Source organism: Colletotrichum lupini, chromosome 4, assembly GCF_023278565.1.
Source record: "Colletotrichum lupini chromosome 4, complete sequence".
Lineage (NCBI taxonomy): Eukaryota > Fungi > Ascomycota > Sordariomycetes > Glomerellales > Glomerellaceae > Colletotrichum > Colletotrichum lupini.
The window spans coordinates 796,708-818,560 of NC_064677.1; the positions used below are offsets into that span (position 1 = coordinate 796,708).

A 21,853-nucleotide genomic window follows, 5' to 3' on the forward strand; every position below is an offset into this window, starting at 1 on the left:
GTTGTCCATTTCTTTGGCCAGAACATACTCACCCAGATGTTTGCGCAATTCCGACCTCTCCCGCCTACAGACAACCCAATGAAATATCGACAAGTACGCACAGGAGTGGACACTCGAACATTGACTGTTCTTGTCTTTGTTGTAGCCGGCATGTGATCAAGACAATGCGAGGTTGAGCATGCTTCCTCTACCGCCAGCTCACAGTCATGCCTCAGTGTGGGCTTTGAGACCTTGGATGTCTGATGTATTTGAATCAGCAGTATCCTAAGTAGGAAGAATGGGCATGGGAGTCGGCAAGGGTCTGAGCGGTTAAGATTCAAGAACGAAGCTAGGGGCAACAAAGAAGTGCGCTGTTTCTTGACCCCAGCACGAAATGAGTATCTTTGGCACAAAGGCATGTCCATTCGACAGTCTAATCACTACTTCGGTGCTGCGATGAAGATGTTTGATGATTTCACCAAAAATACCTTTTTCGGCTTTCCCTCAGGGGAAGCTGGCCAAAGTCCAGGAAAATACATAGAATAGGTCGTAGCTGGGGATGGGACATATGCCATACAACATAAAATGGAAAGCCCTTGAACAGAGGGACGTACCTTCAGCAGCGAACTGATGGACTCTCCTTGCAGCGCCCGTGCATACCGCAATTGCTGCATTTCAACTGCTGCAACATGCTGAACAGCCAACAGGTCACACACATCGTGACTTTGTAGGCGCTGCCATACTACAATAGCTCTCATCCGATCGCGATGGTCTTGACGTCATGCGGCGACGACGGCGCCAAAGGTGATGCGATGAGGGCAGTTGAGTGTGGGTTAAGATTTTTCAGACATTTCGGCAGGGGCCTCTTTGCGAATTGCTTCCACTCCAGAGACGTTTGCCAACGACATGCATTATCCACATTGACTTTGACATTTTCTCTGGCTGAACTGTCGTCCCGATAAAGACGTTTGAAGATGAAGGTTTGTATCAGATCGGATGCGTGCTTCAATTCAGCCCGTATGACAGGTCCTTTGAGTCAAAGGTAATTGGGACTCTGATGTGACTTCTGCAGTCTACCAAACCTTTCATGTCAGTTTTTGTTACACTTTAATCTCTACCGCCGGTAGCCCGCAAACCGTCTATCAGGGGTGCGAATAGACTGCCATGTTTTTCACTGTTCCTGTCTTTGTTTGGGCCTAGTGAACAGCCGCGCATATGCACTCTTCTTTCTAGTTGCGTGCACAAACGACAAATCCACGAGGCAACATTGACATCATCTCATGAAATGCGGATTCCTTAATATCGGCCTTTCGGACTTCGCAATCTTGATAGCCTCGGTTCTAGAAACGTGCTAGCGGTAAGCTCCTTTGTATCTATCAAAGCTGGGCCTGGTGGTCAAAAGTGAAAAAGATAGGGGTTGAGAGTAAATTGCAAAATTTCAAGACTCACGAGCGGTGATCACCTGCCCGGAGGCAGAGATCATATGGTTTCTTCAGGAATAGATCATAAAGAAGCGTGTTTTTTTCACCAAACATGAATCATATTCAAAGGACAGTCCACCATGACTCTTCGCAATTCGATTCGTGTACTCTTGAGGGCGTTTGAACATGAGTATCTATAGCTTGATTGTCTTACTGCCGGTGAGAAGAAATTCGGTCGACAATCTCGTCTCATCGGAGCTACCAGGAAGCTCCAGAAGCAAAAGTCTTCACTACCTACAGCCTACCCACAGCATCAAGTGTCGATGCATAGCGCCGTAAGTCACAAGCACTGAGTTCTGTATGGCAATTGTTGATAGCCTCGTGCATTCTGACTTTTGATGACTGTTCTAGGACGAGAGTATACTTCATCGCCTACCATGACTGCACCTGAACCTACTGGTCTGAAAGGGATATGGAGTACAATGCTGACGATGGTTGGCGATGATGGAGATATCAAGAACATAATAAATCGCGACAAGGAAGATTTGAATTGGGTGGAAGATTACCATACGAAACATCGAGATCCCCGTGAGCCACTGTATCTGAGATTTGAGGAAGCGAAAGAGATTACAGCATGGAAGGAGAGACAAGGGTCAGGCGTATTGCACATCAACTGCGATATACTAGGAAGTACTCCGCAGTCAGGAAAGCGACACACAACACCATTATCAACCTTTTGCTGGGGTTGGATCAACGATGTGCGGAATGGCTACCGCGTTCCGACGGACAACTCCCCTGGTGCCCTCGTCTTCTTCATGGGGGGGTACTATCGCCGGGAACGTCATGAATCGAGGCCCGTTGGCTTGACCTTGATGACATCCCTCATCTATCAAGTAGTTGATCTCTACGGGAGAAAGGTCTGTCCAGATGAAGCAGGCGAATCTCTGAGCTTCGAAAGTAACAAACGCAACGATATCGAATATCTCTGCGAGTTCTTCAAGACGCTAAGGTAGTGCAAAGAGTAACCAAGTGGAGGTCACTCGACTGTGTTGTCGACTCCATTGGCTTATATGAATCAGAGAGCGAGGTGATCACCGCCATGCGCAGGTTGATCACGTTGGTTAAAGATCAACATACAGAAGTGCCGGTTCCACAGCCGTTCAGGTTGATCCTCACTGGTCCCGGACCGGATGGACCACTGTCAAGTTTCCTCCAAGAAAAGAACAACATGGCATCATCCTATTATTTCATCTCGGTAGGACCGAAGCATGATGATAAAGCTTTGCTGAAATTGGACCCGGACCGAAGTTTCTCATTATTCTGTAGAGCTGACAATTAGGGGGCCGCAACCTATAGGTGACCCCTTTAGTCTAGTCATGAATTCACCTTAGTCTACATAAAGATCTACTACATCATCACATTCTGGAGAAAGTCAACTCCAAAATTCTGGTCCTTAGAACGTCTTCATGTGCTCCAGTACACCGCTCATCTACCGGCTTGTCTCATCCTCCGAAACTTGACTTCCATTCTTGACTCTGGACTTCATCTCATCTATGTTGTTTCCCACTGGAACTCAGGGTTGACTTTTGTATACTCTGCAAAGAATTCCAGCTCTGATTCAGATAAGTACTTAGCCAATGCCGCACAACAATCATCCAAAACCGAATACTTAGTACTCTCAGCCTTCAGGCTAAGATTGCAAATGCGGCTGTAGGTTCCAACCAGCCCACGAAATTATCTGGTCAAGTCTTTCCGATTAGCCCACGCCTAGTCACAAAGCAAATAGGGACTAAAATAGCACATGGCCACGGTGACGTAAAACAGGATCTTCACCCCTGACGAGATAGCAAGATGTAGTCTAACACCCTGGGAACTCAGTGTCTGGATCTCCCACAGATCAGCACCATTTGTACAGATGTTTGCCTGGTGAATAGAGTGTCTTAAATATTTAGAACTAAAGCTGTAATCATTTGGAAATACAACTAGGAGGATTGGATGCCATGACAGTATTTCTTCTCCTAAGAGGTCAGCGAAGTAATCAGAGTCGACTCGTAAGATGAATATGGCCAATATAGCCTGTTAGTGCTGGAACACGTCAAGTAGAATTCGCTGGTTCTACCTCCATTGAAGAATATGGTAAGCCTGCAAGTGGCTAGCCTAATGGATATAAAATGAGGTATGCCTCATGCAATCCTTTCAGGGGTGCAAGCACCACAGATGAATGTGCGGTGACGGGGATCATTCGTCCAAGTAAATGTTTTCTCGATACAAAGAGAATGTCGTTCATGAGGTCTAATGTTTCTAGTTTACCGCCCGTTGATATTGACGTTTTCTTGGCAATTGAACGTTGGTGAACACTACAAAGTAGGAAAGGGGGGTGTCACAACACAAAACATTTCTTTGTAGCCTTTGCAAGGCTCCGAGAATGATCTCCGCTACCTTGGCGAATCCAGTGGATGGTGATGTTTCACAAAGCCCAGAAGAATGGTAACCGCCCCAAGCTGATGCTGGTAAAAGCGATATTGGAACATGCGTAGATCACTCACCGTACTGCATCAAGCCATCACCGCCATAGATGCTCATGTTCAAAGCAGATGTTCACAAGATTCCAGTTGAGTAAAGACAGTGTGCACTTGTAAGCCGAGTCACTGCTGGAAAGGTAGCTCAACATCAAAAGGCCAGTCTATCTTGGGAGTTGGTATTTATAGGATGGGGGGTAGCCGATTTCGAGGAGAGATTACTACCAGTTTCAGCAGCGGATCTATCGACTTTTCTTCCTGATCAAACCTCAACCAACGAATCTCCCCACCACTGAAGACATTATCAGGGTCTCAGATCCATATCTTCGCAGCTTACCAGTCTTTTCGCCGGTGGTAGAAGGCCCGACAACTATCTTCTCATACAAGAACTTTCAGAAAGCCGAAGCCACGCAGCCTAGCTACAAGTTTATTTCAAACTCAAGTTTACCTGAAGGTGCGCTGCCGCTAGTTAAATAGTGGTGAGTCACAGTAGCTTTCCTCACAATGTCTCTTGCCGTCATGGCAAACTGACATATAAGACCAGGACATTGTAGATTGCCCATAATGTCGTCTCCGGAATCCGCCTCGGAAAAAGGAGTATGGGATACCATGCAGGAACTAATTCCTCTCAACAACGATCGTGCCGACATCCGGTGGCTTCACGGCCGCGACGATCAGGATCTTCAATGGGTGGGAGACAAAGAGGTTGACTTGTACTATGCATCGCACGAGGTTCATGGACCACTTTGGCCTCAGATCCTAGCCTCACGCGAGGTAGCAGCATGGGATCAAGTCAGAAAGTCATGCATAGTACTCATCGATTGCGATATGGACTCCAACTATCTCTGGGACAACTTTCGTTTGAGTCAACTATCGGTATTGTGTCGTAGAATGGCCCAACATAAGCGGTTGGACTTTCTTACAGACAAGCCCTTCGGATCTCTGGTCTTCTTCATGGGGGGCACGGGATATCACGAACGCAGCGAGTCGGGGATTGCTGCTCTGACTATGATGACATCTCTAATCTATCAGGTCGTTGAGAGGTACGCCAGAAAGTGCTGCCCAGATGAAGCTGGCAATGTTCTGGCCTTCGAAAGCGCCAGGAGAGACGACATCGAATATTTATGCGGCTTTTTCAGAGAATTGGTTCGTAAAGTGTCCTGGAAAGTCGAGCTTACCTGTTTTATCGACTTTATTGGTCGACATGATACAGAACAGGGGATGGACATTGTGATAAACAACTTGATCGGTTTGGTCGAAGACCAAGCAGAGATCGAAACACAAAATCCACAACGTAAGGCATTCAAATTGGTATTCACAGGCCCAGGGCCCAGGGGCGGGCCTAGGCTGAAGATTCATGATCTCCTCTACGAAAAGCGGCACATTGCTGCATCCCATTACTTGAGGCTTGGAGCGGATAAGGATCGGAGCTTCTCGATGACATGATAAAGGCACCTTCCTACGGATCTGACCTCTAGAGAGTGGACTCTCCACTTTACAAAAGTAGTGCTCAAGCCGATAAATAGCATTAGGCGTCTTAAATATCAAATCGGTCATTCAATATACTTAGAAATACTGATGGCCATCCTGCGCTCTTGCCTTGATGAGCAACAACCTTGAGCTGGGACATTGCCTGTATGCAATACCTCCACCCCCGATCCCCAGCTAAAGCTCAATTTCGTTCTTTTCGTTTGGTACTTGTCAATATCAACGCGCAAGTGTAATTACAAGTGAGGTAGGTTGCATCAATCATCACGGATGTCTGAGCTCCCAACTTATCAATTTCCCTTTCTCTGAATCACTTGCCCGCGGATCTGGTCTGTATAGTAGTTTCATGCATCACTGTATCGTATCCGGAATTAGCCTAGACGTTGTGTTTTGATATTTGCGATGTGGCTACATTGGATTTCAGCTTGCATCCAGCTAGCCAACTCCGTAACCTAGAGTGGCGCTTTGCATTCATGTGCAGCTGAGGAACTACTCCAGTAGGTACCTTGCTTTTCTGGTGAACTTCAGTTGGTAATATCAGCCGAGGATAGACCAAATGTCATTTGAATTTTTGTTGGATAAGAAACAGCTGCCATGCTTGAATGTCTTTTGCCGCATTTACCTTCGGCTGTTCAAACTTCAAGGTCAATGGACGTCTGTGCGGTGCAGGATCGTGTCCACCTGCGGCACAAACAAAAGTCTTCAGCGCGTTCGGGTTAGACAGAATGTTATGAATTAGCTGTTCAGGGGAATTCAGACAGAAGGACACTCTCCCGTATTCTAGGTCCATATTCTAGGTACAATAGGATAACCCCGGCCAACGAAACAGCACACATACAAAGAAGATGTTTGGAGTGAATAGATCACCGCCCCGGAGACCACGGTGCATTCATCGCAGCTTGGCTAGGGATATCATGTATTCCATTCATACAAGGAAGTAAACCAAGTTGTCTTGGCGCTGTACCAGAGATCACCTAGTAGATATTTCCGCTGGTCACCGGAGGGCCTTTTAGCTTCCGGCAGCTTCCATCCTCAGCAGCTCTACTGTGAATCTACCTGATATTTTGCCAGTCGATTAGGTCTTTTACCAAGACGTACTCCAACTATTCATCCAAGGTCACTATGAAATCCTTGCTATCTATATCACTCTATCCTCTGTACTAACTACCTCACTGAAGATCAAACACTACAGAATGGCCCGGGTGTTTGACTTGCCTGATTATCGAGACCCATATGCGGAAGCAAGACAACAAGAATGGCATAATATGTTCAGCAGTCTCAACTCTTATGCTTGGGGTCTCGATACGCGTTGTTTGGTAGAGGTGGGACACCACGTACTCGGTTCCGCGGAGAATCAGGCTAGAACGATCTTTGAAGATAAGAGGATTGTTTTTAAGTACACCGGCTCCAATACGTCATCCAACACTTCAAACCCAGTGTTTATCATTAGGAAATACTGCTGTCCGGAAATCGATTCCGATCCCGACAATAGATGGACGGAAACCGCATTATCGATGTATTGCAAGATATATGTCGAAGACAGTCGAAAGACGCTACAGAATGAGGGTATTATTCGCGGACAACCTGAAGACCGGTTTCTTAGTCTTGCCATCTTCTGTGGCCACAAGTTCCCCAAGAACAAAGATGTCGAGTTGATGATGGTTCAGTCCCTCATTGACCAGATTTTGAGGCTATGTGGGCTCGGCTTTTTTGACAATGATGCATTGTGCACTTTCAAATCCTTGGAGGTTTCCTGGCTTGACCATCATTGGTTCGTTTTCAAGCGCCTGTTACGACAATTGCCAAGACAGATGACCGTCATCTGTCATATCGACAACCCTGCCGCCCTACCAGTCGCGATCTTTGACTCTTTCATTCTAGGAAAGCTGGTGGCTCTATACAAGGAACAAACGGAATTGGCAATGAAGGAAGAAAAAGCGCAATTCCTAATCATCGCTACGGACCCGTCTGAATCTGGGGATTTTCGTATCTCTGCTTCGGTAGAGAGGATGGGGTTGAAGGTGGAAGCATTCTCGTACTTTGAGAGCACAGGTTCCAGGATATCAATCAGTCACTCACGGATTATTGAATCCAGATGAAGTACGACTGGCAGCGTGTTCCAAGACATCACTACCAATTGACAAGAGGCTCAAAGTCAGTATCACGAGTTATGGAACGCATCGACAGCCATACTGGGTGGCCGGAAGGAGCGAGTACAAACGACAGACCCTTTTATGGTGCAAACATAGGTCCAGTCTCATTCCGTCGGTGAACTTCAAGTCGCTATTTCAAGTAGAATTATTTGTCTGTCTTGCTTCAAGAAAACAAAAAACAAAAGAAAAACAGCAGAAAACCTAAATTTAAATAAATAAAAACTATCGCATTATTATAATTTTAATTGTATCGTTATGAAGCTAGCGCTCTGTTGGATTTCTTAACGTACATTTTCGAGCATCCGCGAGTGTGATTCAACCTAGATCAGAAACCTCACCTTTTCTAACCATTTTACGTAGATGGATTTTGTAATAATTCATTGTCTTACATCTACCACCTTAAGGTTTATGTCGGATTAGTCTCATAGCTTATGGTGGTAATGTCCTTAGTATATTAATTAGCTAAAAGCCTTAATATTTGTTAGTATCCCTATTATAGGGTAGTTAGTTCGAACCGTAGTTAACGAAGAGATTAATTAAATTATATAAATATCTACGTAGTAGGTATAAAAAGGAGGTTCTAACCGTAGGTTAGGCTAGCTACGATAATCGTAAATAGGGCCCCTAATTAGCCCCTATATAGTCGGTTATATACCGCGGTTAAATTAGATTTCTAATCCGATACTAACTTTCTCTTTTTTTTATTAATTTAACCGCTACGGTTAGAGGTATAATTCGACCTTAGGCCCGTTTACTAAGTCGTCTCCTTTTCCCCCTTTTCTCCACTCTTTTTATATAACCTATCCTTTTATTCGTATAATAACTTTTTTATTACTTACGAATTACTCTAATCCCTTATTTAGTACTACTTTTATAAAAGCGTTTACGAGGTTATTTTTATTATTAATCTAATAGATCTTAAGTATTTCGCGCCTTTTATACGATTACTTAAGGGCTATAATATCGATTATAAGCCTCTTTTCTTTTATTATTCTTAATTTAACGAGGTATTTATATAGCGAGTAGGAATCGGTATAGATAACCGTTAGAATAAGTAAAAGGTTAATTCGATCGGTAATTTTCCTTAGTATTATTAAAATCGTATAGGAGAGGTTAACGCTATTAACTATATTATAAACCTCCGACGCTAGTACACTTCTTGTTACTTATTTATTTTTAGTTAATAAGTAGTAGATTATATTACTATATATAGTAAATTCGCTCTCGCCTATACTTTCGTTAGCTAGGATAATAATATACCTTAATTACGAAGTAAGGTCGTTATTATTCGTAAATAACCTATTAACGAAGACGTAGAGCTTACTAATTATAAGGTCGATTAGGTAATAAACGAGACCTCGATCGAGATTCGTCTTTTACTATTTAAGTTACTTATTAAGTACCTCGACGTCTTATTTAGTTAGATTTATAGCCTATGCTACTCTAGCGTAGTTAAAAGTTACTTTAAGCTAATAAATACTTATAATATATACCCCTCGCGCGAGCTTAGCTTTATATTACTTCTTAACGTTAGTTACGTTCGGATTAACGAGGTTAATTTTCTTACCCTACCCCTTTTATTAAAAGACGACGGTTTCCCTTTTAATTATAAGAATCCCGTTGTTAAATACTAAAGGTATATTTATTATAAAGACCTCTTTTAGCTTCGTTACGAAGCCCGCTTTCTAGAGCTCCTTATCCTCTTTTTTTATAAAGTTAATATTAAATAGGCTTAATATATCGTTAGTCTATATTCTAACGATCCTAAATTAGTTACTTTTGTGCTCCGTAATTAATAAGCACGGGTCGTATATAAAAGTAACTATTAATAGTTAATTAATATAAAAATCGTAGTAAGTAGCTTACTAATAAGTGCCCGATTCTACGAGCCTATATAGTAGCTTAAGTACTTTAATAATTGTGCCTTCTAGGTACTTACTAGCTATTTCTTTTAGTAAATAGGCCAGGATTTTCCTTATAAGCCCTATAGCTAATTAGGTATATACCTAGGTAATATTACGGCTCTAAATCTTATATCCCTTCTTCCGTAGCGATATTATTAATACTATTATTAATCGTTAGCTATAGCGCTATATAATAAGCGATTATATAAGTAGCGTCGCTTTTTTAACGTTACCGTACCCCTAAATTACGTATCTAAACTTCTCGTACGGCTAGGGTATTCCTTTCCCTTTAATCTTACGAACTATTCGTAATTTAAATATATAGAGGTTTATATATTTTTTTAAGTTATATAGGATAAATTAATAGACCTCTTAATTACGCAAAGTGTTTACTTTAATAAGATCTAATCTCTTATACGGCTTTTTAGTAGTTATAATTATACCTTCTTTACGTAGTTTAACTACTAGCTCGAAATTAGCTTTCTTTTTTACTATATAAAAAGTGTTAATTACCTCGTTATTAGTAATAAATTACTGCGTTGGGGCTTGCCGTCGTAGTTTTTTACGACGTCTTATTAGTAATATTAGTGCCCTTTTAGTAATTTCCTCTTCTTCGTCGTTTATTAGTATTATTACGACGATTTTATTAAGGATAATTTTTTATGCCTCTACTACGGGTTATATAGTTTCCCCTAGCTCTTTTTCTTCTTATAAGTTAGAAATTACCTCGTTAGGATCTATATAGTACGGTCTAACTACCGTAATTAATACTTTAAATAGCTAGTTACGATCTTTTATAACTATATAAGAGCGCTCGTTAACGGAAATTAATTTATATAGCCTAGCTTACTATTAAGTAATTTCGCGCTATACTTATATATTTAAATTTAGTAATATATTTAGATTACCTCTTATATCGGGCCTATTATACATAGTAATTACTTCGTTAACTTACCTTTTTATATTTACCTCGCGCAGTACCCGTATTATTTTTTTAATTACTTAGGCTCGTTAGCTTATGCCTAGCGACGGTAGCGAGGCTAAGGTCGTTTTTAAATATACTCTAAATACTAATAGCGTTAGTATAAGTCCGTTGGGCCCTATAGTATTATTATAGTATTTAAGTACTATCTAGAGGCATTCGTTATCGGTAGAATCCGGATTTTCCTCTTTAATAATTCTAAACGCCCTTTTTAACTACTAGTATGCCCTTTTTACTTTTTTAATACTATAGTGCGCTTTAATAAGTACGACTTTTAGCTATATACTATAGGCCGTCGTATTATCTCTAAATTCTATTAACTTAAAGCTAGTACTAACGTCGGTTCTAATACCGTCTAACGGTCCTTAATATATATCGATCTAGCTTTTTTATAGGGCTATTTATATTATTTTTATTTATAGATCCTAGAGAAATTGCCCTACTTAGAAGGATATAGCTACGTTAATTATATATAGTACTAGCTAACTATTTAAATAGAAAATATCGACGACGATTTCCTAGTTAAAGTTAAGCTTATTGCGTAATTTAAACTTAAATTTGCGTGGGCTCTGCGCATTTATTTAGTATTAATAACATACTTTCGTTAACTACTTTAGCGCCCCTTTTTCGATATTATTATTACCTAATTACTTTAAGAAGTTATATAGCCTCGTAACCGACGGGTGCCCAAATCTCTAGTATAGTTTTCTAAGCTCACTTTTTATTAAATAATTAATTAACTTCGTATTATTAGTAAGCTTTATAAACGCATACCCCCATCGTCGTTCGACTATTTTAAAGTACTTATTACTAGAGATTCTATTCCTCGTATTATCGAATATAATACTTAGTTAATTTATATTTTTTAGATATAAGAGAAATGGGGTATTAACGGGCAAAATATAAAAAGTTATCGTTCCGAGGTACGTCTCTATTTCTACTATACCTAGGGCGACGATTTCCTTACCTAGGCTAAAACTAATCTTTATAATACCCGCTATTAACGTATTAAGCGTTACTAGCGCAATCTTTTATAGCGCCTAGAATTACCCTTTTTTTTTAGTTAATTATTATAATACCTTAGTATTTAGGATAATCTTATAAAAGTTATCTAGGCCGTACTTTTCGCTCGCGTAAAATACCTATACGAGCTTAGTATTCGAGGGATCTAAGTAGTATAAAAAAAAACCCTCTAGTTACCCCTAGATTTGCTTAGTACTATATTCCTTTTTTTTAAATATTAAAAAAGATAACGTCTTCTCCCTAATTATTAAGAAAATAGGCTTCGGCCCTATTAAATTCGCCCTTTTAGCCGCCTCTATATTTATTGTTTAAGGGACCTTCTCTTACTATTTATAAATAAAAGCCTACTTATTAAGAGCTTCTACTACCCTTTATTCGTTTAGCCTCGTATATTTTCTAAAGGCTAACGGGGCGAAAAAAGAGTAGTTAATATTATTAATTTCGTCGTAATCTAATTCGTTAATATAGGGGGTAAGATCTTCTTTATCTTCCGAATCTCCTATAGGGGGTATATATTTTAAGCCGCTACTTTAGCTACCGTTACTAAATTCCGTACCCCTAGATCTACCCTTATATATAATAAGAAATTAGTTAAACCGACGAGGGCTAGTTTTACCGTTTATTACCCTCGACTTTCTATACTATTCGTACGATTTAATACGCTCTTCCTTAAAGTAGTTACTTAACTAATATTTATCCTTTTTATAAATATAATATTACCTCTTCTATTACTCTGCCCATAAGTTAAATCTCTACCTATTTAATAAATCTAGGCCTCTTTACTAGCGATTACTATATCTAGCCTCTTTTCTTTTTTTATTATACGTCCGATTAACTTAATATTATTAATAAGGGCCGTCGTATACTTAGAAATAGATTTAGTATAGTATTCTCGCTTTAATATTAAAGCTAGATCTTAGCCTTAAGTAAAGTGTCTCGTAATCTTCGGGTACCTAATATAGAGTTATTTTTACTTTTAGTATATACTAAACTATAATATAAAAATATCCGACTTTCCGCTCGTTTATCCCCTTATTTAGCTAGGTTTTTATTAACTTATTAATTCGATCAATAAGCTTTTTAAAGATCTCTACTCGCAATTTACCCTCTATTATCCTAGCTATAAATATAAAAAAAATCGCTCGTAGCTTAGATAGGAGCTCTAGGTTCTTATTATAAGTCTTAAAGCGGCTTCGGATTACGTTAATTATATTAAAAAAGTCGTTTCGATCGAGATTACGCACCGCTTTATAATAATAATTAGAGGCTTTGCTTATAAGTACGATATTAATTACTAAATAATACTAGTATTCCCTAATTCTGACTTTTTTATAGTAATTATAAAACATCGTTAGGGTTTCTTATAAAACCTTATACTTCCCCCCAGAGTATAATTTCTCTTTTAAGAAGATCTTTTTAAAGTTTATAAATTACTTTATATTCGCTACTAGATTTTCGGTATTTATATACGATCCCTATGTCGCTACGTACTATTAATAACTTCGGGTCGTCTATTTCTTTTCCTATTAGCTAATTAGCACCGAATTTCGTATTAATAGCGGTAACGAGTTATAAATTAAAATAGATAGAATTATTAATTATCGTACTTCTAGTACTATATTTTGCCCCGGTATATCTTTTTATAACGATAGATTTCCGTTAGTAATTATAGGGAGGAAATCTAAGTCGTTTACCCTTTTTCTAAATTCGTTAAAGTAATTATACGCTCTATCGACTTATGCTTAGTTTTATAATACGAATTCCTCTTCTATAATTATTATTATTAGTATTTTATATAGCTCTTATAATTATAATTACGCTAATAATACCCCTCGCCCGTAAAGGAATTTATTAACTACTTTTATAATTCTTAGGCTTGCGCTCGCGAACTATTTATCTAGCTAGTAACTAAGGTCGTTTGCGATCTCGTAAAATAGGGGTTACCCCTATAGCCCCTTTTTCTCGTAGACCTTAGTTAAATATATTAATACTACGTTAATTTGCTCGCTATTAGGCTAATTTACGATTCTATATATCTACGTCCCCTAATAGTCCGGGTTAATATTTACTTATTTATAAAGGATTAGGATTCTATTTAGGATCGGGTTTCGTCCTCTTTTTCCTTACCCTAACTCGCTAAGGGTCGTGCTTTAGCTTATACTTATATTAGTAGTCGCTAGCGTATTTAATTTTAATAAGAATATATTTAATCCGCGCGCTAGTTATAATAAATCCGTACTTTTGCTACTTAACGAATTTATCGGGGTCTAGGAGATTCCCACTTCTTCTCGCTATCTCGCTACTACTCTTATTTTTACTATTTTTAGTAATTACTACTACCCTTCTAAATCGCTAGCTATTATACTTACTAAGATCCTCCTTTTTATTTAGTATAAAAAGGTAGGTTTTAGTAGTTCCTTTTTATAATAATAATAGTAGACGTTTATATTACTATAAGAAAATATAGTAATTAGTCTCGGGATCTTTATTAATTACCGATTTTTACTATCCCGTATACTTCTAGCTTCTTAAGCCTCGTGCTCTTTATAATCTCTAAATAGCTTCTTTTTTTAACCTACTTCTTCTAGGGCGGTATTCTATAAAAATAGTTAAAAGTAAACGCCGGGCGGCTCGTAAAAGAGCTATATAGGTTATTAAGAACTATATAGGCCGTTAAGTATAGTTAATAAAATTAAGCCCTCCTTTTTATAAAATTATAGATTTTAAGGACTTATTAAAAAATACTTATTTATCGCTCGTACGCAGTAGGGTTAGATATTTAGAGATCTTATTTTTTATAACCTCTCGGTACCCTATTTTATATCTTTTAGGTAGTCTTTTTCGTAGCTTAATTATAGTTAGGTAATTATTACTTACTAGCGATCCCTTCTATTACTTAGTTAATTTTTTAAAATTAGTAATCTCGCGCTAGGAATTAATATAAAAAAAAGCCTTTTAGTGGCCCTTTAGAGGATTCTTTTCTTTTCCCCTTAGATCCTCGTTTTTTTAGCCTTTTCTTAGGTTAATAATAACTCTAACGGGAGGTCGTAGGACTACTTTAAAATAGCCGCTTTTTTCCTAAGTTAATCTCTAAGATCCGTAATATTCTTAACTTAATATTATTAAGACCTCTAAATCCCCTCTTCTCTTATTAAACCGTCCCTTATATTATATTCCTAAATAATACTTAGGGGGTAGTTAAGAGAGCTATAAGGAGGTCGTTTAAATCGCGGGCTTAAGGTCGTATTTATAAAATCCTTATAATAATAGACTTTTTTATATACTATAAATCTCTTAGCTTAATAACTCTTATAAGGTTACTTTTATTACTAAGTAAGAATATTTATATTTAGAGATCTCCTTTTTTAATCGCGCGGTACTCTTTTATATTATATTATTAAGCTCGTTCGTTACGCTAATTAATTAAGTAAGTAGTCGTTACGTAAGTATTTCCTTTTACTAATTTAACTAGTTAATTTCTAATTACGAGCCGGCTATAGAAAAGTTATTTAATAAAAAAGCTACTCAGGGTAATAGTAAAAGGCTAGTTACTTAAGCAGTTCCGTTAATTAATATAGTTTAATATAATAAACGTCGACCTTTTATAGGTAATAAAGGGCTACGATTACTCAATTCCGTATAGTATTTAAAAATCGCCTCCTTTTTTATCTATTTCTATAAGGTTAATTAGTATAAATCTCTTATCTAGTACGGTATTAAGAGGTCGTCTTTTTTATATAGCGAGATACCTTACTAATTTATAATAATAGAATTTAATTACTAATTAGTATTAGTATCCTTATTATAGGGTAGTTAGTTCGAACCGTAGTTAATAAAGAGATTAATTAAACTATATAAATATCTACGTAGTAAGTATAAAAAGGAGGTTCTAACTATAGGTTAGGCTAGCTATGATAATCGTAAATAGGGCCCCTAATTAGCCCCTGCGCAGTCGGCTATATGCCGCGGTCGAATTGGACTTCTAATCCGACAATATTACTCCTCGTAATACTGCAAAACAGGGCTAGATTTATATAAAGTAGATACGTAATGAATTTCAGACATGTCCGTTTAGAACAACCAACCTGTAGCAACTGCCTTCAAGGCTCTGCCTCTACTTTGAGATCGGAAGGCTTCCCTTCTTCACTTTTGATCTTTTCATGGCGGAAAGCCTTTCTCAACTCGCATTTTCCAACACTCTTACCACCAGCTTTGCACTCACTGCATACCTTGCCGTGCTTGACAAGCAGGATGTGAAGCCCATACTTGTCTTCATCTGGGATTCTAACATCGAGATGTGCGTGGGTTTCGTCGCGCGAGGCGCTCTTCGGCCGCCACCCCATGAGACCGGTGATTCTCCACACATGGGTATCCACTGCGAACGACTCCCTCTGCAGACAAAAGAGAAGAACGCAACTAGCAGTCTTCGGGCCGACGCCCTGAAAGCTAATGAGCTCCTGCATCGCGTCTTCATTGCTGACATTGAAGAGATGATCGAGAGAATACGAGCCGTACTTCTCCTTGACCTGGTTCAGGATGCCGACAATGACCTTGCTCTTGACTTGGCTCAGCCCACCGCACTTGATGGCTTCCTGCAGCTTGGGGATCCCGCCCTCGACAATCTTCTCCCACTCGTCGCTGCCGCCGTAGACGTCGTCCATGCTCCTCTTGGCGCGGGTGGAGTTTGTGTCGCTCGTGTTCTGGCTCAGGATGGTCCTGACCAGCGCATCGAGGACGGACGGCGAGTCTCCGCAGCCGGCGCGGGATGAAGATGCCTTGACTTCGGCAGGGCGTTCTCGTTTTCCGTGCAGTTTGGCCAGAATGCGGTGGGCCAATTTGCACTCGTCCGGTGTCGGGTGCGGGAAGTCAGGAAAGGGTGACTTGTCAGCGTATTGAGAGTAGGCCTTGAGCTTTTTGGACTTTAAGTCTGCAGGAGACTTTTGGACTTTTGCTTTAGTGTCTGGGCTTTCAGATTTGACGTGTTCCTTCTTGAGTGATGTCAGGGCTGGTACGTTGGCGAAATCCGGGGACGCCGTGTGGTCCGCATCCTCCGTCTTGACCTTTTTGGCCGGTGTTGAGCTTGCAGCTTTGCTTGTTGTCCGTTTCCTTTTCTCTGGCTGAGGCGTATTCTCCTTGTCCGACGAAGTCTGCTTCACAGACCGACCCTTTTTTGTTGCGCCATTGGTAGCACTCGGGGTGTCTGATGGCTTCGTGGCAGTCGAGGCCAAACGAGCACTCGAACGGGTTGCTCTCGCCATCGCAATGAAGACAGGTCGCATGCACTGATATGAGTGGATTGATGAGCGGTACCTTAAGGCAATTCGATATGAATTATACACGAAGCGAAGTAGTCAAGATGAGTGGATAAGGCAGGCTGGAAGGTGAGTTTAACGCTGCATGGCCGCTGTCGCTGATCCAGGGGTCGAGCAATGACGATGCAGAAAAGCACGTTGCCGACGCCATCACCGCGCCCTCAGTGGTGATGTCAACGAAATGGACCCACCGAGATCCACCACCCGCCTCGACAGTCAATGAGAACGCGATGGCTCCTGGCCCGTGCCTGGTCGATACGCACAGACGACGCGATCATGACCACCAGGTTGAGCTCCAAGGGAAGGAACCTACCTCAATTACTCCGTAACGAACGTAGGTAAGGCAGGAACATCGCGTCGTGACTTCTTCATCGTGTTTTTCGTTTACCATTAAGTTTTCGGAGTTGCCATTGCACCTTCCTTTCTCCAGTCTCTGAGACTCCACCCAATCTACCTACCTGAGGTACCTTAGGTAAGGTACCTTTAACGTACCTAGGTACTTGTACGTCTCTCTCAAACTGGGTCTTTCCGAGACGAGCGACAAGAAGAAGGGCAAAGGTCCCCCCGGCCTCCGGTACATACAGATTGTAAGTACGTACCCCTACCCTGCTTGAAGGCTCCCGTCCAGCTCCTCTAGTCCTCCTCCAATCTATCCATCAAATGAATATTTGCTTTTTTCTTCTTCGCGCGACCAGCACTTGCGACTTGGCGCATTCACGACCACCTTATGCTGATGCTGCCCTCGAGAAAATCTGTGCCAACGAGTGCAACCTGAGTGCAGCATACCCAGGCCGCAGCCCCCTAAGCCTCTGAAGCAGCCACTCGCATCTCGGCGAATCGCCCTCGTGCCTCTCTCAGCCCTCCATTGCCAACGCATTCCACTTCTTGGAGCACAACCTGTCCTCCACGCACGCACGGCATCATAGGCACTTGGGGGTCGGAATTGATACCTCACCATCAGTGATCACAGCCGGCGACGGGCCCGGAAGGCATTCCCCGTCCTTACGCCGTGACAGACCCCCCGCATCATACACCGGACATCCCTGAGGACTGGCACGTCGCCCACGTGCATGATGGCCCCCTCAAGTGGACTCGCCTCCATCCTAACGGACGTATCTCGTTCAAGAGGGTGTGCTGCAGGGATGGAAGAGCACTCGAATCTTTCCTGAACAGGACCTCCTCTTGCAAATACTCAATCGATCTGTAGCAGAAGGCATGGATCTCCCATGCTACCGGCCGAACATCCAACTATTTCCTAACCCACCCTGAAGATCAAAACCGTTTTCTTATCGCTTAGAAGGCTGATCGCTTCAGCGTACTGATTTCGAATGCGTTTGAAGATGTCTTGCGCTAGGCCTGCGGCAGAGGATCATCGAGAACGCCTCGACAACTCTGCTGTGCAAATATTCCTCGTCTAGAGACCAGATCGATTGATAAGTGCCTGACGCAGATCGACAATGGATCATGGGCGCCTAGCATATGGCGAAGCGTCCAAGTTGCGCTACGCAGGAACGCGCCATGTACGGATTCGAATTTCGACGCGCCGTCACAAGATTCGCGAGGAGAACAAAAGGCCAAAATGCCATGTCCAACTCTAAATGAGCCGGATCATTTGGCGCAAAGCTTCGCATTCGAGCAAACAATGAGCGGCTAGCCCCTACAAGCCAGCAAGTATGAACACTCGCTCTCGACCTCGTCAACCGTAAGCCGAGGCAAACGCAACTTGCAAACGACCTGCTGGATGGTGGCCAGAGGACTGTTCCCCTCGTCGTCAGCTGGCCGGTTCGCCCCGTATCTTTTCTATTTCCACATCGGCATTCTGCGTGTCGCAGGCGAAAGAAGAAACTCCCTCTCTCTCAACAACGCGGGTGCCAGCATGCCAATTTCATCCACCTCGATTCATTGGACAGTCCTCACCATCCCCCAAAGGAACTTTCCCCGCCACAGGCTCTGAGTTGCAAATACATGCTCTTGGCGGTGGTGCAATGCAACCTGGAAATGTCTTGGACACATGCGGATCACACCTAGCAGAGTCGCCAAGATCTGGAAGCGGCTTAGAATGCCAGCCTAGCTTGTATTCGGCCAGCGTCGTGGGCGCAATAAGCGTGCTACTCTCTTGAATGAAAATGCTGCCGCTCCCTCGCCTTCTAGAAGCGCTTCCCATCGACTCCAACAACCATTTCATTGTCGGCAGTTCTTGGACCAAAGACAAGCCATCACAAGCACCTCACAAAGCCCCGAGAAACCGTCGAAGCCTCACCCAATCGCTCGGGCCCGCCAACGAGATATGCCGCTGACGACTTGTACAACATGAGTGTCAAGTCCGTGAACGTCGGCCGCTTGAACGCCGTGAACAGCATAGCAAGTACGAATAATTCGGAACCAGAAACCAACCAGCATGGCCACCTTACTCTGTGGCAGTCAATCAAGAAGTGGCGTCGCGTCGTGCTCTACTGTATCGGCATGACTTCCGCCATCCTGATGTACGGCTACGACTATGTCATTGTTGGCACAGTTTCAGCAATGCCCAGCTTTCAGTATGTGTCCTTGCCCTCTGAGGCTCCCTGTCCTTGGTATTGAAATGTCTGGCTAACAAAACCTTTCCAGACATGACTTTGGTCAACAGCTTAATGGAAAGTGGATTCTGCCTTCACTCTGGCTCGGTCTCTGGAACTTCGTCAGCCCAGGCTGCTCCATGATTGGCTCTTTGATTGGAGGGGTGTTCCAAGACAGACATGGTCGTCGAGCGTCGCTTGCATTGGGATCCTTTCTGTCAGCCATTGGTGTTGCTGTCTGCTTCGTTTCCAACCTCTCTCCTGATATCCATACCCGGCGAATCATTTTCCTTGCTGGCAAAGGCTTTCAAGGAGGAGCCATCGGCATGGTCATGACGACTTCCCAGACGTACATGTCGGAGATCCTACCGCCTAATCTCAGAGGACCGCTCCTGGCCTTTTTCCCAATCTTCACGCTGCTTGGCCAGTTGACTGGTGCCGCAGTCATCTTCGCGTGCCTTAACCTGGCGAACGGATACACTATTTGCTTTGCATCGCAATGGCCATTTTCTGCCCTTCCATTGTTAATGGCGTTCCTGATCCCCGAAAGCCCGACGTATCTCATTCGGAGAAACAAGAATTCCCAGGCTCACAAGGCTCAACTGAAGCTGGATCCCGCTGGTGCCGACCCTGAGGACACTCTCGACACCATCCGCCGCAACATCGAGCATGAAAGGCGACTGACCAATGCGACCTATGTCGACTCATTCCGCGGTGTCAACCTTAGGCGCACCTTGATCATCATGTTCTCCAACTCATTGCCAAACATCTTCGGTCTGACGTTGCTGTCAAAGTCGAGCTACTTTGTGCAAGTCGTTGGCATGAAAGCCAACCTAAGCGTCATCGTTCTTATACTCGGCCTCGTCTGTGGTTTGATTGCCAACATCATGAGCGTATGGGTTCTCTCACGGGTAGGACGTAGGCGGCTCATTCTAAGCACGCTATCCGTCTTGTCCATAATCTGGACCGCCATGGGAATTGTCGGCTGCTGGTCGGGTCCAGTGATACCATGGTACGTTAACCATAGCCTCGTGGTCGTGAACACCGCTCTAACTGACTGCAACAGGTACACATCCATGACATTGATAGCCGTAGTCATTGTGGCGGGTTTGGGAGTTTGGCCTGCCTCACACGTTGTCGGTGCCGAAACCTCAGCGCTGCATTTACGGTCCAAAGCCCAAGCTATCGGTTGGTTTACCGCGGGAGCAAACAACTCCATCTTTGGATTTGTGTTGCCATACATCTTCAACCCCGACAAAGGCAACCTTAAAGCCAAGACCGGTTTCGTGTTCGCTGGTCTTTGTGCCCTCGGGCTTGTCATTGCCTTCTTCCTGGTACCCGAGATGAAGGGACGAACGCCGGCTGAAATTGATCGCATGTTTGAGTTGAGGCTACCGGCACGACAATTCCGCCACTGGACCAACTCAGCCTCGGAAGGAGAGAAGAATGGTTCGGCTAGAGTTGAGAACTCTGCCGCGTAGTATTCGGCTGCTTTCTTCCTTACCTTGAATGAACATACCTGCATTTCCATCGCCATCCAGCGACTGCAATGAAGACCAGACTGCGCCTCGCACCCGCCGGCCCCATTGACACCCACCTCAATCCGCAATGAAACCTGTCTGTACGCACTGGCATGGCGTTGCTTTTCATCTGATGATGTCTTTCGCCAAGCTTTGCGCACCGGCCTTGGAATCATCTTTGTCCGTGACCATGAGCTTCTGTTCAACGGCTTTCCACCCATCGAGATTATTGATTAGGCCCCTAGTTCATTTCACCAACGTAATCAAATCAATCGATGCATTGGTGCCGTGAGATATTTCCAGTCATCAGCACAATCTATGCCACGGCATGAAGTAGACCACAGCTCTCTCACCCGGAGGTCAGCAGTCGTGCAGTGTCAGTCGGGTATAAAGCCCGCCTCTGACAGCGCTAAACCTCGACTAGTGACCGAGCGCCCGAACATCAGATCAACATCGTACGTGTGGCTATCGAAGGCTAGTGGTGCATGTTGCCGCGCGCGCTCAAGCAATTGACGACTGGGGAAAGGAGGACTCTCTGCAGGATCCTCTCGCTCAAGCAGCATCAGTGGCTGTGTTTCGTTTCTGATTGTCAGTGACGTGAGACGACATGGTCGGGCATCCACAGTCAGCAAACACATTTGCGAATAGCCAGAAGTGGACAAAGCGAGCCTTAGCTTGAATGGAGGAATTGGACAGCACGTCAATTTGCAAGCTGGCCGCCTCTTGCGCTTGACAGGCGCTGGATAACAATACTTACCAACCAACGGACCCAAACACCCTCAACAACCTTTCTTTGTACGACTTACCCGCATCTACCCAGAAAACATATCTTGTAGACAGCCACGTTATCATTGAATAAGCGCACGGAAGCGACCGCCCGCTCTCCTCAGTCACCCACCGTCCATGGCCCAAGCTAAGTTCGATGAAAAGGCACATGCCATCAGTTCTCACTTTTGCCGGTAATCCCATCCGGCTGGGAAGTTCCAAGACTGTCTGT

At 42.9% G+C, this 21,853-nt stretch overlaps 6 protein-coding genes across 6 annotated transcripts; 4 read left to right on the forward strand and 2 right to left on the reverse strand.

The window, feature by feature from the left end:
* Nucleotides 1-1,512: 1,512 nt before the first annotated feature.
* CLUP02_07337 (uncharacterized protein) lies at nt 1,513-5,397 on the forward strand (the record flags this gene model as incomplete). Its single annotated transcript, XM_049286332.1, has 15 exons — nt 1,513-1,533; nt 1,601-1,739; nt 1,812-2,409; nt 2,508-2,722; nt 2,792-2,978; nt 3,225-3,317; nt 3,387-3,425; nt 3,484-3,536; nt 3,618-3,727; nt 3,807-3,859; nt 3,918-3,933; nt 3,995-4,035; nt 4,228-4,373; nt 4,464-5,230; nt 5,371-5,397. 15 exons carry the CDS (start codon nt 1,513-1,515, stop codon nt 5,395-5,397), a joined length of 2,505 nt encoding a protein of 834 aa, XP_049143475.1.
* Nucleotides 5,398-6,009: 612 nt separating this feature from the next.
* CLUP02_07338 (uncharacterized protein) lies at nt 6,010-7,656 on the forward strand (the record flags this gene model as incomplete). The annotated part of the gene is made up of 5 exons (XM_049286333.1): nt 6,010-6,134; nt 6,270-6,323; nt 6,386-6,453; nt 6,524-7,459; nt 7,553-7,656. The coding sequence occupies 5 exons, from the start codon at nt 6,010-6,012 to the stop codon at nt 7,654-7,656; spliced, it is 1,287 nt and encodes a 428-aa protein (XP_049143476.1).
* A 3,641-nt stretch (nt 7,657-11,297) lies between these two features.
* CLUP02_07339 (uncharacterized protein) lies at nt 11,298-11,462 on the reverse strand (the record flags this gene model as incomplete). Its single annotated transcript, XM_049286334.1, has 1 exon — nt 11,298-11,462. A coding segment is annotated over one exon (165 nt), but the record flags the coding sequence as incomplete, so codon positions are not given.
* Nucleotides 11,463-15,569: 4,107 nt separating this feature from the next.
* Nucleotides 15,570-16,748, reverse strand: CLUP02_07340 (base excision DNA repair protein; the record flags this gene model as incomplete). The annotated part of the gene is made up of 1 exon (XM_049286335.1): nt 15,570-16,748. The coding sequence occupies one exon, from the start codon at nt 16,746-16,748 to the stop codon at nt 15,570-15,572; it is 1,179 nt and encodes a 392-aa protein (XP_049143478.1).
* A 693-nt stretch (nt 16,749-17,441) lies between these two features.
* CLUP02_07341 (uncharacterized protein) lies at nt 17,442-18,078 on the forward strand (the record flags this gene model as incomplete). The annotated part of the gene is made up of 4 exons (XM_049286336.1): nt 17,442-17,545; nt 17,600-17,717; nt 17,752-17,910; nt 17,989-18,078. The coding sequence occupies 4 exons, from the start codon at nt 17,442-17,444 to the stop codon at nt 18,076-18,078; spliced, it is 471 nt and encodes a 156-aa protein (XP_049143479.1).
* A 43-nt stretch (nt 18,079-18,121) lies between these two features.
* On the forward strand, nt 18,122-21,093 carry CLUP02_07342 (uncharacterized protein; the record flags this gene model as incomplete). The annotated part of the gene is made up of 9 exons (XM_049286337.1): nt 18,122-18,178; nt 18,258-18,367; nt 18,436-18,483; nt 18,534-18,649; nt 18,711-18,871; nt 18,933-19,318; nt 19,389-20,348; nt 20,403-20,785; nt 20,897-21,093. 9 exons carry the CDS (start codon nt 18,122-18,124, stop codon nt 21,091-21,093), a joined length of 2,418 nt encoding a protein of 805 aa, XP_049143480.1.
* Nucleotides 21,094-21,853: the final 760 nt, after the last annotated feature.